We start from the raw sequence: 17,662 nt of genomic DNA on the forward strand, positions 1-17,662 counted from the left end.
TTACATCCTTTCTTTTGGTTCCGGATCTGGAAGAGGCTTCTGAGCTACGTGATTCAGCACCTGTGTCATTAGGTAAGGGTTGCAGATCTTTGATTGGTGGGCCTTTAGATAATTTTCCATCTCTATGGATGTATAAGCCCAGTCATCCTCTTATTCCTCATGTACCTTGGCTATCCTGTTTAGGGGCACCTTGTTATATCTATCTACTAGCTTTACTTGCATGATGAGCGACATTGCCGTGCAGGCCTTTTCTGTTGCTTCATCCTTGATATTGTCATATTCTACTCCATTAGAGTTGTACAAACTCTTCTTCAGTGTTTCATCTAGGGGCATCTTTTCGTAATTGTGTGTGTATTTTAATTGGTGGTGGTAATTGTAGAGCCTCACGTATCAAGTCTTCCATGATCAAAACCAGCTCTATGGTGCCATCCGCTTTAGTTACTGTTCCCCTCTTGGTGGCCATGTATGTTTTGATATATTCCACACACAACTCTGTATTAATGTTTTGGGGGAGACTATGTGCAATCCGCCCTAGGCCCACTTTCTCTAGCTTTTCTTTGACTTCAGCATCCTCCAAAAATTGTTGGCACTCAGGATTGTGGTACTGTAGAGCTACCTTTCCATGCGCAGTGTTGATGATCGCGCCATGGAACGCGTGGGCATACTGACCCATGTAGCTCATCTTCGAGCCGCGTCTAGGTCTTATCTTTTTGCTCGCTGGGGATCCCGTTGCACTGGCTTGTGTTATCGCCGGGTCTCTGTGGCTTCCGGGCTAGATGTAGCTCAGTCGACATCTGTACATTGAGAAGAAGGTTAGTCCATAGACTGGTGAGGGCATGTGCCATGCCTTGTTATTTTCTCTCTTTTTTTTTTGGGAAGTGTCAAGGTTAATTTTGATGGGAAGTGTGTTAGTGGTGTGAGTAAATGAGAGGGTACAAGTGCTGTGACACGACAGGGTTCAAAACTTATGAGTTGGTTAAACATCGTGAAAGTGCAGGTATTTAGGCCGTGAAGGGTTATTCCGTGAAACAGTTTAAACCCATGAAAGTGTAGGCCGTGAAGGGTAATCCCGTGAAATGGTTTAAACGCATGGAGGGTAATCCTGTGAAAAGGTTTGGAGCCGTGAAATGGTCTAAACCCATGAAAGTGTAGGCCGTGAAATGGTCTAAACCCGTGAAAGTGCAAACCGTGGTGAAAGGGAGTCCCGTGAAATGGTTTAAATCCTGTGAAAAGGTTTAGAGCCGTGAAATGGTCTAAACCCATGAAAGTGCAGGCCGTGAAATGGTCTAAACCCGTGAAAGTGCAAACCGTGGTGAAAGAGAGTTCCATGAAATGGTTTAAATACGTGAAGGGTAATCCCGTGAAAATGTTTGGAGCCATGAAAGTGTAGGCATGAAATGGTCTAGACTCGTGAAAGTTAATCCTGTGAAACGGGATAAACTCATGAAATGGGATAAACGCGTGAAGGGTAATCCCGTGAAATGGCTTAGAGTGGTGAAATTATAGGTTTTGGCTTGGAGCCGTGAAGTTGCAGGTTTTCTACCTTGTTTATGAATAGTGAAGTTGTTTCGTGTTTAAATAACCCGTTTTCATGAATGCATGATGTGATTGACCCGCAGAGCATGGGGTTTGTGAGATGATGGTAAACAAATGGGATTGAAGACAAGGGGGCAATCAATCATTTCCAATCATGCGAATTATGCTTAAGAAGAAAAGAAATGAAAACATGAAAAGAAAATGCAAAAGCATGGTACAAGCTCCCACCTCAAACCCGTATATGTCGATTTCGCACACGATGAAGGAAAGCTGAAATCGATGAGAGCCAAGCTTGATGGTTGCGCACATGATGAACGACGAATGCAAAATGGTGAAAAAGAAAGGAAATTCAATTTTATGGTGCAGTCATCAGACTGGGCGGCCGACTTAATGAAGAATGCCACGTGTAATCATTTCTTGACGGCGTGAACTCTTGAGGACCAGTTCACGGCATGAACTTTTTAGGACCAGTTCATGGCGTGAACTGCTTAGAATGTTTCATGACGTGAACCTTTTTGTACCAGTTCATAGCGTGAATTGTTTTGTACCAGTTCACGGCGTGAACTATTTTGTGCCAAGTGTGTGCAAGATTGATACCCTACATTTCTCTTCATGCTCAGACACTCAACCATGCATTCAAAGATTGGATGAAGTGAATGATACCCATTTTTACCTTGTATCCATTTTTGAGTAATGGATACTTCATCTTTTTATTGCCATGGAAACCAAGGTGATACTTTGTTGGCACTTCTGGACAGGTGTTGTTGCAGGCGTTTTAACTCCGTGTGAGAGTGCTTGATCCTTCCCTCCACCCAACTGAAGAGTGTTTCTATTGAGTCCTGTGGATTGGGGTTTGTAACAATGTCCATTTGTTGCACCTTCTTTTTCTTCTTTTTAATAATCTTGTCCAGCTCCCTGATATCGTGGTGGTCACAGGTATTGGTTTTGTTATATCTAGCCCATCCTGTTGGATAAGCTATAGAGATTTCCACCCTGAGCCGTGTTTGGCCCAATGTTTAGTTCATCTTCGTCAAGGAGAGTTAGTGAAGCCATGTTCACATGCAACATTCTCTTTTGGAGTATCTGTTTGGCATTGGCCTCCCTTGCCTTAGCCTCTTCTTGAACTTGCTGGATTTTTTCTTTTGCGAGCTCCTTCCACCCATTGTTTTAAAAGATGTTCTTGCAAGAGCATCTCTTGGGTCCGTGGTCCAAAATATTTTTTAAGTTTGCTTCCATTGATGTAACCCTCCATTTGTACGCCCTCAATTGTCGCAATTCTAAAACCGATCCCTGAGGTGTGATCTTGGACACTTGAAAAGGTCCTAGCCTTCTGTACTTGAGTTTCTTTTTTCTGGTGCTCAATACACCATACATGAGGACAAGGTCTCCCATTTCTAGTTCCTTTTGTTTTAAGTTATTGTCGAACCACTGTTTTCTTTGTAGTTTTTCGACCATAAGTCCATGTGAAGCAATTAGTCTAGTTTCATCAAGCTTCTCTAAGTCTATTAGCCTTTCAACTAATGCATTCTCCGTCAAACGTTCTTGCATTGCAATTCTCAAGCTTGGAACTAGGTACTCCATATAGGCATTAGTGCTTCAACACCATAAGCTAGACGGAAGAGAGTATATCCCGTCGCTACCTTATACGATATGTTCGATATTCCCATAAGGCTACTGTTAGCTTATATTCCCAATCAGTCGACTTGCTTCCAATGTCTTTGTCAAGATAGTACACAAAATCCTTTTTGTACTCTCTGCTTGACCATTAGCCTGTGGATAATAAGGTGATGACTTCCGATGGACTACAGGGAGTCCAACAAGTAAGTGATCAATCACCTCATTAATGAAATGTAAACCGCGATCACTGACTGACTTTAATGGGCAACCGAATCTCGAAATGATTTGCTCATATAAGAACTTAGCTGTTGTTCGTGCATCAGCTCGCTTAGAGGCTATGGCTTCTACCCATTTCGTGAAATAGTCTGTGGGCCACGATTACATATCGGGCTTATGTGGATGTGCAGCTGGACTAATAGATCCAACAAAATCAATTCCCCATTTCTCGAAAGGTTGTCTTACAATAACAGGGGTAAGTGGCATCCTGTCCCTTTGTTGTTGCGGGATAGCAAATCGTTGACATTCTTTGCACCTTCTTTTGACAATCTCTATGGCATCCCTAAACAACGTAGGCTACCATAGTCCTGCTTGAAGCACCTTATGAGCCGTAATCTCTCTAGAAAAATATCTTCCGGCTACCCCTGAATGTGCTTCATCCAATATTGTGAATGAACTCATCTTCCCTCACGCATCTCCTTAGGACATTGTCTTTACCTAGCTTGTATAGTTCTCCCACAATTAATTGATAAGATGCAGCAAGCTTAACAAGGTGGGGTGTGGATAGGTGGCCATGCACCCACCCCCACACATAAAAGGTTCCTTCTTACCCTTCATGATGAAAAAAACGTGGGTGCTCACCTACCAAGGACATCACTAAATATTTGGGAGGATGCCCACTCTGTTAATGAATGTGAACTTACAACCTTATAAAAATAAAGGTTAGAAAGAAAGCTATTAAACAAACAAGTGCAATACACTTACCACATGTTCACACGCAACAAAACTCGTCAGAAGACAGAGCAAACTTCACGACTCACTGGCAGGCATCCCCGGTCAATAAGTGGCACGTCAAACAGGCAAACACAAGAATACAAGTCATGCGAAAACAGCTCCAAACATGCAAAACATGAATGCATGTGCAAATAGTATCATGGACATATCTCGCGTTCACGAAACAAGTACAAAACATCTGTCAAGCACAAAAATGGCACGACAGAAAACATAAATCCCGGTCTTCCTATGGAGTGACAGTCCCATAGGTAAGACACAGATCCAGGCACGAGCCTCCCTATGGAGTGACAGTCCCATAGGCAAGACACGGCACAAAAACTGGCTCTTCCATGGCGTGACAATCCCATGGATAGAACACAGTCCAGGTCATACACGGGTGGCACTAGTCTGGCTCCCGTCCATACGACACCGTCCTGCTAACACACGGGTGGCACCAATTTGGCTCCCGTCCATGTAATGCAAAAATACTGGCCCCTTCACATGAGACACTGGCCTGGCCTCAAGTGAACGAGACAAATCTGGAGATGGACCAAATGGTCGGCCAATTGGTGACAGGAGTAGGCACTTCCAATTTCCTTTCCTTTATCAACTCGTTTCTTGGATACACTGTATCCATAGCCCTGTTAGCCCTTAATCTGGCTTCGTGATTTCGTTGGCACTCCTCAACTAGAGTACCCACAAAAATGCATTTCACTACCTTATTATCAAGCTTCGTGCGATGCTACTCAAGAACAAGAACATAAGCATCCAAATACACACATATGAGCCACTAATGGCTTCCTACCATGCCAAGCTTCGTAAGGAGTGATGTTTTGCAAAGCCTTTATCAGACATCTGTTAAGAACATAGGCTACACACATGACAGCTTCCATCCAAAACTTGTGAGGCAAGCTTTGGTCTTTGGCCATACATCATGCCATTTCCATGAGAGACCTATTTTTTCTCTAAAATACACCATTTTGCTGAGGTGTATAGGGCATGGTACACTGATGCTGAATGCCTCTTTCTAACAAATATGCACTGAACTCTTTGGACATGTACTCCCCCCCTCTATCTATACGTAATGTCTAAATCTTACATCCACATAGATATTCAACCATGAGTCGAAAGTGCTTAAAGAGCACATAAATACCTCAGACTTCTGCTTCATAGCATAGACCCAACTGAATCTTGAAAAGGTAATCAATGAACGTCACTAAGTATAGACGACCTCTAATGCACTTGTCAAACATGTATGTGAGGGTTGCATTTTAGGCAAAATGCATCACCATCCATTGAGTGCCAGCAATGCAAAGACCATATCATGCCTTCGTTGGCGTAGCAGACTAGCAAAGTTCAAGTGACCAAACAAAGCATATCAAAGCTCTGCATTTGTCACACTGGATATACTAGATATTGCATGTGCATCATATGCAACTCTCTTATATGCATGGAGTCTGTAGAGACCATGACCTAAAGTACCCGATGCAATAATAATATCCCCATCACCAGAATCATGTATAGTGCATTTGCCATCCATAAAACGGACCACTGGGCCGGACCCAACAATGGCCGAAACTGACAAAAGACTCTTCTTGATACCAGTACATACAATACATGAGAAAGAGTGATCGTCCCACCATGAAGCAGTGAACACAATCTTTCCAACTCCTTTGACAGCATAACTAGAGTTGTTTACACATGTAACTATGGCCCCCTTGGGACCATCCTCCAAGGAAGAGAAGAGATGACGTTGTGATGTGATGTGCTTGCTAGCACCACTATCAAAGTACCATACATCAGCATCTGTAGCTGCCATACATACATCATGCAAAGAAGAATCATAGCTACATTGTACCTAGAATACACATTCATCTTGAGCATAGCTAGCTGAATCCTTTTTGTCAGCACTTGGTGCTGATGCATCGGCCAACAGACATGCCAAAGCCTTTCTTCTCCTCCTCTTTTGCAAGCCTCTTCCGGCATTCATTTATGTAGTGCCCTGGCTTCTGACAGTAATTACATTTACCCTTCTTCTTGGGTTTCTCACTGTCACCCTTGTCTACATCCTTGCTAGAAGAGGCAGTTGTCCCACCTTGATGCCTTGCCTTTACCTTTACCTTTGCCTTGGGCAGCAAAAGCCTGATCACCAACCTTCATTTGACTTGTTCGTCTGGGATTGATAGCCCACCAGGCTTCGAATGATGAACAAGCGTATGAAGAAGGGAGACCGAATGTTGAGTCCTTAAGGCAAAAATAGAAGCAGACTAGAACCATCAGGAAGATCCGCCACCCTCAGGCCAACCTTCCGCTTGATCTTCCATTGTATCATGCAATAGGTTTGATTTCACCTATAACACACCTCTATTGTTGCACTCACTCTAGATGGAATGCACCATAAGGCTAAGCAATCTCATTTTGATCATCTTTGTCCATATCAACTATGTTTACCCTCCTCTTTTCGGTGGAACATAGAGGTTTTCAGCTGCTGTATATTTCTGGCATCCTCCAACATGCCAGCATCCACATATATGTTTGACATAAGCATATATGCAGATGCATGTTTATCATCAATTAACATGGCACTGTTGAAGCATCGTCTTCCAAGGCTCACATCACCATGCATCCTGCAGTGACTAAGGAGAGACATCCATCCCACAAGATCAGGTTGGAAAGGTAGAGTTCTGAGTATGATTTCTGCCTCATTCAAGTGTCCTGTACGACCCAGAAGGTCAATCATACAGTTATAATGTTCATGTGTCTGAAGGATAGCATACTCCTCTCTAGCAGAGTTGAAGTAGCAGCAGCCATCATCAACAAGGCCCATATGACTGCATGCAGAGAGGAGGGAAGCAAATGTCAGAGTGTTTGGCCTCAAACCTTCCTTCTGCATTTGCCTTAATGACTTCAGGACTGATGGGTAGTCGTTATGCTGGGCGTAACCTGTAATTAGTGCAGTCCATGTGGCAATGGTTTGCTCTGGCAATCTATCAAACACCACACTCGCGTCCTCAAGGCTCCCACACTTAACATACATGTCAACCAGTGCACTGCTTGCAGATGCATCTGGTTCACCTCCACTTATGATGATATAGCTGTGTACAAGCTTGCCTTCGTCTAACAATGCTATGCTTGCACATGCTGTTAGCATGCTGACAAATGTGGTACTGCTTGGCACAATGCCTTCCTGCTGCATTTTCAAGAATAGCTGCAAAGCCTCCTTCCCATACCCATGTTGAGCATACCCTGCAATCAATGCGCTCCACGTTACCACATTGTGCTTTGTCAATCTCTCAAATACTCTGTGTGCATCTTCGAGGCTCCCACTTTTAGCATACATGTCAATCAGTGTGCTTCCAACAAAGGCATCTTGCTCACCATCTTCTGCAATCACATAAGCATGAAGCAGCTTCCCCTGACCTATGTCTTCAAGCCTAGAAGATGCTTGCAAAACGCTGGCATAGGTGACACTGTCCAGTTTCACACCCTCCGTTAGCATATACTTAAAAAGCTGGAGAGCTGATCTACAATGCCCATGCTGGACATAGCCTGCAATCATCACACTCCATGTGACTGCATCCCGGCTTGTTACTTGGTCGAACAACCAGACAGCATCATGCAGACTCCCACATTTTGCACACATGTCAATAAGAGCATTGATAACATTGATGTCCAACACAAGATCTTCCTCCGTGATGTAGGCATATATCTCATTCCCACGATCTGAGGCCAAAATGCACGAACATGCTTTCAGAGTACTGACTATTGTCACCTTGTCTGGTTCGACTCCATCATCTTGCCACATCTGATTGTAAATCTGGAGAGCTTCCTGGCCACAGCTATGTTTGGCATACCCTGCAATCATTGCATTCCATGTCACTACACTTGTCTTAGGCATCCTCTCAAACACTTTATATGCATCATACAGGCTACCACATATGGCATACATACTAATAAGGGTATTGCAAACAGTAACATTTGAGTCAAGACCACTCTCAAGTAAGTGTCCATGTACGAGCTTGCCCTCATGAAGAGCTGATTTACTTGAACATGCTTTTAAAACAGCAATGTACATGTATTCCCCTGGATTTATACTTGACTGTTGCAATTTGCTGAACAAATTAATCACATTTCCACCGTGCCCAAACTTTGCATGTGCCAGAATCACAGCAGTCCATGCAAAGACATTCGGATTCGAAAGCTTTGAGAACACTAAGTTTGATTCTGATAAACTACCACACAAAGCATACATTCTAATCAAATGGCTTCCCAAGAAAGTGTTGAGCTCGTACCTACTTCTCCTTATAAGAGAGTGCACTGTCCTGCCAGCATCCAGGTCCTTTTTGTCAATGCACCCTTGTAAAAGATAGTAGAACATAGTGGTAGAAACATGAGAGCTGTGCCCGTCCACTGTCAAGTTGTCCACAGTCTGGATGGCTTCATGAAGCCTACCCTCATTACAAAGCTTTTTCAATCCTTCAACAAACTTCTGTGAGTTATCACTCTTTGCCATCCTGCATCACATGTGGTTTGATGATACCCAGTGCTTAATTGAGGATCTGCCAGCAACACTGGCTTGCTTTTAAAACATCGCGGTTCAATAGAACACGAAATATAGGGTCTTTTTTGTTGTCCTATGCACACCCGCAAATAATTTTCTGGTGAGCGAGCAATCATGGGCCAAAGCCATACAACAACATCAAAAAGGAATGGGAACATGAAGTGATAACAGGTGGGGAAAAGACATGGCATTGGATGAAAAAATTTCTAGTGAAGTTTTGCAGTTTGTAACGCTGGGTTTTCAACAAAGCACTAGACAGAACACTAAAATGAGTCGGTGGGAACTTGTTGGCCCGTAGAATGTGTCCAGGTGATAATGGTTCAAAATGGGCATGCTCAGCTCCTACGCGGGTTGCCAGGTCACATCTGGAGATGCACCGGCCTGGTCATGGTGACGATGTGGGGAACCTGCCAAAAGTTGCTGCAGCAAATCGATGTTTGATGCTTCTTTGTTTGAAAACTCCATCTTTGAAGAGATGGACAATGCCATAGAGATTGAGACTTTCCAGGTAGCTACTCTGATGGATGCAGTTTGGCTTTCACAAAGAAGTAACTCCTTTTGTAGGAAAATCTGTAATTAGGTAGCACCTCTTAAGGATGTAATGATAGGAAGCATTTTAATAATGGGAAACCTTCTCAGAGACCTCTTTCCGCCCCCCAGGGACAGTAACAGCCCTAGAGGGGACCATCAGGAGACCTCTTTCCACCCAGGGAAAGTAGCAGCTATCCTAGATGAGGCAATTCAGGAGATCAGCACCTCCCTCCAGGACACAGCCCGGGTAAGACTAGAGTCCTTCTGCCACGAGCACAAGAGGAGCCTGCATCGGGGATTCACATCCCTCAAACGTCTTCAGGAGGAGAACCCCAGACAGTGTACGGGTAGGAGCCCAGATGGTGGACAGCCCTTGAGGCAATCGAGACCTAGAAAGAAGATTATCGCTACCATGCCCATGCCTCCTTTTTAACTCAGGAAGGAGATAGGGTCACATGTGAATTCTTTGCCATGTCAGGCCCTCACCATTGCTGAGAACGTGTTTGGCGCCTTAGGGATCCAAAGGGAACGATGACCTCAGACCCCTCCCAGGTTCGTGCCATCCCCTCCTACTTTTACAGGCATCCTCTCTCGACAAACCTTACTCCACCGCGCCTCAAAGCCAAACCTTTAATCGTGTAGCACACTCGCCAGTTGTGTCAGCCAGACTTCGGTGGACCTTAGATTCCCCCTTCTCCATGGACGAGCAGGAGAAGGCCCTTCAGACTTTACCCTGCAATGCCCAGGAGAGGATTGACGTCCTGTTTCTTTCTTCCTCCACCATTGGGACATTTTGAAGGCTGGCCTTAAGGCAGCCTTCACCGAGGTCATGCAGACAGGTTTTCGTCCAGAGAGGCTCTCCAAAGACCTCATCCATCTTATCCCCAAAAAGGGCAGGGAGGACCGGCTGGAGATTCGATGTGGGAGAACACCTGCACAGAAAGCTGCTTGTTATACTAAGGGCCAAGGTGTGCGGGCACTGTGCAGGCTGTTGCATCAAGCTTGGGTTGCTGCCAAGAGCTACCGGCAAGTGCTGTATTTGCTTGTATTACTCAATTATGCAGATGTACAAATTGATAGTTACCAAAGTATGGATCTGCTGGGGTGACCTGACCTCTTTGAAGATGTGTTGGACTGATCTGGGCCTGACTTTTGGCAGATGTGCACCGGGCTGTTGGCCCGTTGAGCCGTGGAGAGAACTCAACGCAAACCTGTACTGGTCACGGAATGCTCCTTGGTCTTGGTGGGCGATCTCCTTGCTACTCCGCCCTTGCCACTGAACATTTACATGTTGATTGGTTGCAGAGGAGCAGTCCAAGGAGGAGGCTTCTTCCAAACCGGAGATGAGTGTGAGGGAGATGCATTTGTGCGCGTCTCAGTTTTCTTCATTTCTTAGAGCACACACCAGGGCTCCATTGCCTTAGGCCACATGCACGAAGTGAGGAAGTATTCAGCCAGGTCTCTAAGGGAGAGTCTTCTCAGTTGCCATCTATGGCGCACGCTAGGTGGAGAATCTTTGGCCTCCGCAGTGGTTGCTTTAGTTTCAGGGCTAGTACAAGAGGACTCTTCTCACGTGCCGTTTGCATTGGGTGGAGTATCCTCAGGGTCGGATGTCATGGAGGCACTTCAAGAGGACAGATCATCTTATGTGTCTTCACCTTGGGAGGATGGAGTGTTCTTCTCGTGGCTATTGGAGGATATACTCCCTGGCTTGCAGAGTTTCTTTAGGAGCAGTTGGGGCCGACAGAAAGTGCTAGATTAGGTAGAAGTTGGTCATCTGCAGGTTTCTTTGCAGGTCTGCTGACATGGCGAGGACGGAATGTGAGCCTTCACACTGGATAAAAGCGGTCTCGCAGTGTTCGGGACCTTCGTATCTTGGATGAGCTTTGCTTGGATCTTTCCCTTTCACGGAAGGGCACTTTATATAGACACCGTGCAATTGAGGATAGCTGCAATGCAAGTGGGGAAGAATGTGACACACCTCACCTGTGACTACACAGAGGATAGCATGTACAGGCCCATGGGCACGTGCAGGTGTCAAGAGGCACTACCATGTGGCAGTGACGTGGTTTTTGCTATGTTTCCATGGGCCAACAACTTAAGATTCTTGCCAAAAGTAGATCTCTATGCCATGAATTCTTGGTGCATATCACCATTTGGGCATTCTCTGCGCTTCTAACCTTTTGACGAGCTTGGACCAATGGACGAGCTCCATAGCGGACATTACGCCTTATGGCAGGGGACCTATGTCTACACTGAGGACTCGTAGGCTGGATGTGTTAGACTGGAGATTTTGGTCCGTGCCCATATTCAGAGTATTGGCCTGGGACATAATGTCTATGCCCAAAATGACCGCCCGTTACAAGAAAAATGAAAGAAAGATTGTCCAACACATTCTTATGCAGCTTATCAAGTGACCCCATGCATAATCGTGCAAACTTGTCTTTCTTTTGCACAAATAAAATAGGTGCAGCAAAGGGCGAGGATGAGGGATGGATAAATCCAGGTCGGAGTAACTGGGAAAGCTATGTTGGAAACATGGCTAGGTCCAAGAGAGAATGGGAGTAGAAGGAGAGGTGGAGAGATCAAGCCATGGTGTGTGGAAGCATAGACATGGGTATGAGAGAGAGAGAGAGAGAGAGAGAGAGAGATGCAATAGAACTCAAGTGAGAGAGATATTGCACATGAACACAATGATTGTATTATGAATGATAATACTCACACCATGTACAATGTATTTATAGGCACTAAGGTCTTCATCTTTTGACGTAACCCTTAATAATAAGGGACGTTCACACCTAAGAATGCGTTCACACCAAAACAACCTAGATGCAACCCACACCATTGAGGCTTAGATAATTCCTCCCCCCCCAACCTCTCAGAATATGCAGCAGAGATGAAGACAAGATCTGAAAACACAAGAGCAAGTGCACTGCAGAAAAACACAGCAATAGAGAGGGAGAGAGAGAAGCATATAACTCTGCTATATACACAAGAAAACGCGAACCTGAATACAATGTGTGGGGGGCCAAGGGGCCATTTTATATGGCCCCTATAGCCAGTCGGCCTGCACAAAAGACAGCCGACAGCAGTCAAAGGGTCCACAACCTACTCCACCATCAGTCGGCCAGCACCTGTCAGTTGGCCAGCATACAGAGAGGGTCGGGGAGCAGTAGAACCAATCGGCTAGTGTCTTGATCAGCCAAGAGCCACAGGACAGCCTTTCACACCTAAGGAAAAATAGGGAAAAATATGGAGAGTGGGGAAAAATGAGAAAACACCTAAATCGGGCGGGCACACCCACAACAGAGGCTAAATATACAGACAGGAGATGACTGCTAACATCCCTTCTCAGCTCCTGGATGTGGAACCAACCCAAGGGAGCTCGAGTGCTGCCGGAGCATAGCCTGAGATAGAGACTTCGTGAAGAGGTCCACCGCACTGTCCTCCATCGAACAAAACTCTAGCAAGATGTCATTAGCAACGATCTTTTCACGAACAGAATGCCTCTGGATGACCTCAGGTTCCACCAGTGGAAACCCAATCCCACCAAGTAACCTCTGCAACCTCGCCACCTCGTAAGCAACACCACAAGCAGCCCGGTACTCTGCCTTTGTCGACGACAAGGCAATAGTTGGGTGCCTCTTACTGCTCCATGATACCGCTCCTAAGCCGAGGGAAAAACTGCCTGATGTGGATCTCCTCGTGTCTGGATCTCCTTCCCATCTGAGTCACTCCAACCTTGGAGTCTGACTCCATCCACCAATCCCCCTCTTGTGTAAAAGAGTCCAAGATCCTTCGCATGCTGCAGAAACCACAAGATACGCAATCCTGCCTCCCAAAGAGTCCTCTGCAAACATGAGCTCAACAGCCTCATCAGGAAGCTCCCATCCAATCTGGTATGCATCAACCAAATCAATGAACCATTCTGCTTCCAAGTCAAGGAGGCATCATACTGCTCACAAGGATCAACAACTGTTACGGTGGGATGCCAAGTCCTGGAAACCTGCTGAAGACCACTCAAGGCCTTCGTAAACTTGTAAAACACCTCCTCTGAATCCTGAACCACAAAGCCTGGAGAATGTGCAACATCCGCCTCCTTCTGCAAGTAATCAACTGCCAACTGCTTAGCTTTCCAATAGGTCCCCGTGGAAAGAGCTTCCTCAAGTATAGGAGTGTCTTTGTCCCGAATGCTACGAGACATCAGAGCATAGGTTACCTGTAAAGTTTCCTCTGACTGACGAACACAAGAACTACCAACATCGGTACTGGAAAGTTCCTACCAACTGTTGCCATCAACTGGCCAGCCATCCACCATCTAGTCTAGGAAAGCTTGCACCTGCAGCGTATCCACACTTAAGTGGCCATTACTAGACTGCCACTCATCACAAAACTGAGGACCTGGGAGAGAGAGTGCTGAAAGTTTGTAAACTCCATTCTCCACTCCGCCTTCCCAAACTACCTAGCCTCAAACTCCACCCGTATGCCAATCTTGCAAACCTGATGCACTGACAACAGATGAAAACCAAGTGATGGAACATACAACACCTGGGAGGAATGCTTCCCCCTGTCAGAATATGCAGCAGAAATGATAACCAAACTTGGGTTGACAAGAGCAAGTAGAATGCAGAAAATAGACAGCACAAGAAACACAGAGAAATCTGTGTGTAAACTCTTCTCTATACACAAGATCCTGCAAATAACTGAATGAGAGGTGGGGGGCATGGGGTCTATTTATATGCCCCATGCAAGCAGTCGGCCTGCTCTAGAGGCTCTCCACGACTGCATAAAGTAGTCGGCCAGCAGTAAATGCCTCCACGACTGCATGAAGCAGTCGGCCAGCAGAGAAAACTCCACGACTGCTGTTTAGGCAGTCGGCCAGCCACACGACTGCTGTTTAGGCAGTCGGCCAGCCACCAGAGACTTCTCCCAACATCTGGCATCCATCCACACCACAGAAAAATGGGAAAAAATAGGAAAAAAATACGAGTGAGGAAAAATGATAAAACACCTCATAAGGGCGAGCACACACACAACAAAGGCCCTGGTGTATAAAAATAGACAGGAGATGACTTCTAACACCCCCTCTCAGCTCCTGGCTGTGAAATCAACCCAAGGGAGCTGGAGTGCCGCCTGAGCGTAGCCTGAGGTAGAGACTTCGTGAAGAGGTCCGCCGCATTGTCCTCCGTCGAACAATAAAGTAGCAAGATGTCACCAGCCAAGATCTTCTCACATACAAAGTGATACTGTATCTCTATGTGCTTGGTCCGGGCATGGAAGACCGGGTTCCGAGCAATAGCTATACAACTCTGGTTATCGCACTGGATGACTGTGGGCTCCTTCTGTGGAAACCCAATCTCGCCTAGTAGCCTCCGCAGCCACACAACCTCACAAGCAGCCCGGTACTCTGCCTCAGTCGAAGAGAGGGCAATAGTTGGCTGCCTCTTGCTGCTCCAAGAAACTACTCCTAAGCCGAGGGTAAAACTGTATCCTGAAGTAGATCTCCTCGTGTCTGGATCTCCTCCCCAATCTGAGTCACTCCAACCTTGGAGCCTGACTCCATCCCCTCCTGTGTAAAAGAGTCCTAGATCCTTCATACTCTGCAGATACCGCAAGATCCGCAATCCTGCGTCCCAACAAGACTTCAATGGCGTCTGCATGAAAGAGCTCAACAGCCCCACGGAGAAGCTCAAGTCCAATCTGGTGTTCAACAACCAGATCAATGAACCAACCAACTTCTGGTACTACGAGGCATCAACTGGCTCACAAGGATCAGTAACGGTTAACTTTGTGTTCGGGTCCATCGGCGAAGTAATAGGCTTGCAGTTCTCTATTCCAAAGGCCTTAAGCAACTCATGAACATACCGCTGCTGAGAGACAAAAAAACCCCCTCTTGGTCTGCCAGATCTCCAATCCCAAAAAGAAGTGGAGTAAGCCTAAGTCGGTCATCTCAAACTCCTTTGACAAGGCAGCCTTCGTCACTCCAATGTGCTCCACATGACCGCCAGTGAGAATGAGATCATCCACATAAAGGATGATAATCGTGACCATGCCGTGTTCCCGAAAGAGATACAGGTTTGGATCTGCAACCGATCTCTGAAATCCAGTCCGAACAAAGAAGGAATCAATCTTCTGATTCCAAGCCCTGGGAGCTTGCTTAAGACCATACAAGGCCTTACGTAACCTGTAAACCATCCCTTCAGATCCTGGAACAATAAAGCTTGGAGGCTGCTCAACATACACCTCCTCTTGCAGGTCACCATTAAGGAACGCAGATTTTACATCTATTTGATACACGGGCCACCTCTGAGAAGAAGCAAGGGCAAGAACGGTCCGAATCGTAGACATCCGTGCTGTCTGCAAAGGTATCCTCGTAGTCGATGCCTGGCCGCTGAGCATAACCTTTAGCCACAAGTATGGCTTTGTGTTTGTCCACTCACCCATCAGACGCATATTTGGTCTTAAAGACCCATTTGACACCAATGACTGACCGCTTTGATGGCCTCGGTAACCAACTCCCAAGTGTTGTTCTTCTCGATGGCATTAAGTTCCACCTGCATGGCTTTCCTCCAAGTATCCTGTGAAAGGGCTTCCTTCGGAAGTGGGCTCTTTGTCCTGCATAATACGAGACATCAAAGCATAGTTCACCTGAAGAAGCTCCGCTGTATTGCTTCTATCTCGGACTCTATGTGATCTTCGAGGGCCGTCCTCTGTGGTCCACTCGGAGGGTAGCTCCGTGACACCTGACTCCCGAAGGGTGTCTAACAACCACCTAGGTACTCGAACAGATCCTGGAGCCTCCTGTGGTCGCGGGGGCTCTACTCCAGCTACGGGCTCAACCTCCTGTATTGACTGAGGTTGATCAACTGGAATAATGGACTGGGAATCATCATCAGACTCCTCTGGATCTCCAAGAAGTGACGGCTCCTCGACAGTGGATACTGGAACATGCTCGTCAAAGACCACATCCCGACTGACAACAATCTCGTTCCTGTCTGGATCATACAATCTGTATCCCTCGGAAAGAGAATTATACCCCACAAATACAAGCTTGCGGGACTTGGAGTCAAGCTTCCCCCTTTGCTTCTTCGGAATATGTACATATGCGTCACTCCCAAAGACACGGAAGTGCGAGACATCAGGTTTCCTGCCAAAGTATGCCTCAAATGGAGTCATATGGGGTACTGACGTCGTCGGAGATCGGTTGAGGGTATGGACAGCCGTTGCCACAGCCTCTCCCCAAAGTGGACGAGGAAGATCACGATGCTCTAGCATGGTCCTCGCCATCTCGCTCTAGCATGGTCCTCGCCATCTCCACCACAGTCCTGTTCTTGCGTTCGACAACTCCATTCTCTGAAGGCGATCCGGTATTGGCCAGTTCCCTTTTGATGCCATGATCTGCACAAAATCTGAGAAATACAGTCGAGGAGAATTCACCTCCTTTATCAGCCCTGAGAGTCTTGACTTGAAATTCAGACCATCATGTGCCAATCCTTGAACCAAGCAAAAGCTTGGTCCTTCTGGGAAAGAAAGTAGACCCACGTGAATGTAGTACAATCATCAACAAGCAGCATAAAGTAGAGAGATCCTCCCAAAGATGGTGTCTGCTGAGGTCTACACAAGTTAGTGTGAATCAACTCCAATGGTTTCGAAGCCCGCCTGGAAGCTTGCTTCGGAAAGGATTCCCTGTGCTGCTTACCACGTATGCAAGAACTGCAACGCCCTTGCCTACTACCAACATCTGGCAAGCCAACCACCATCTGGTCTCGGAAAGCTCGCCTCAATGCATCCACATTTAAGTGGCCAAAACGAAAGTGCCACAAATCTCCGACCTGAGAACCTGTCAACGAGGAGAGTGCAGAGAGCTTGTAGATACCATTCTCCACACCGCCTTCCCAAACAACCTGGCCAGTCTCACGGTCCCGTAGAGCAACTGAATGCTCCTCAAATTCCACCCGAAAGCCAGTCTTGCATACTTCATGCACTGACAGAAGATGAAAACCCAGAGCAGGGACATAAAGAACACGGGAAGCATGCTTGCCCCCCTTGCCGTCGGGAATAATCTCCATCCGGCCCTCACTATGTATCGGAATAGTGGAGTTGTCGCCAATAAAGATGCGACCTGACTGCCGTTTCAGATCCAGAAAGAAGTCACGGGAGGGAGTCATGTGCCTGGAAGCACCACTGTCAAGAATCCATTCCCGGGTATCCTTCGCGGTGAAGCCAACTGCCTCCTTGCTCGAAGATGATGAAGCGTCGGAGTCCATCATCTCTAAGTGCACAAATGCCGGAGTCGTTGCAGCTGAGGCTGAGGAATCAGCACTCTTCCCTGTCCGCTTAGGACACTTCCTCCAATAGTGGCCTTTCTCGCCCAATCATTGCAGAATCTTTCGGCCTTCAGCTTCTCTCGTTCTGAGTCAGGCTTCT

General features: G+C 46.4%; 1 protein-coding gene across 3 annotated transcripts in view; it reads right to left on the reverse strand.

Annotated features, from left to right (window-relative positions):
• Positions 1-4,745: 4,745 nt before the first annotated feature.
• The window catches only part of LOC147617800 (pentatricopeptide repeat-containing protein DOT4, chloroplastic-like), a 47,562-nt gene continuing 34,645 nt past the window's right edge, over positions 4,746-17,662 (reverse strand). The window contains exons 1-2 of one of the 3 annotated variants that reach the window (XM_086776055.1): positions 10,350-13,695; positions 4,746-10,167 (exon numbers count right to left, since the gene is read on the reverse strand). In XM_086776055.1, coding sequence (XP_086632181.1) covers positions 6,581-8,656 — 2,076 coding nt within the window. In that variant the 5' untranslated portion in view covers positions 8,657-10,167; positions 10,350-13,695 and the 3' untranslated portion in view covers positions 4,746-6,580. Of the gene's footprint in view, positions 10,168-10,319; positions 13,696-17,662 lie in introns of those variants that run through there. The other 2 variants (XM_086776056.1, XM_086776057.1) reach the window with 2 other exon arrangements.

The sequence above is a fragment of the Cibotium barometz genome, chromosome 36 (genome assembly GCF_041138505.1).
Source record: "Cibotium barometz isolate CiBa-2024 chromosome 36, ASM4113850v1, whole genome shotgun sequence".
In the NCBI taxonomy this organism is placed as follows: domain Eukaryota; kingdom Viridiplantae; phylum Streptophyta; class Polypodiopsida; order Cyatheales; family Cibotiaceae; genus Cibotium; species Cibotium barometz.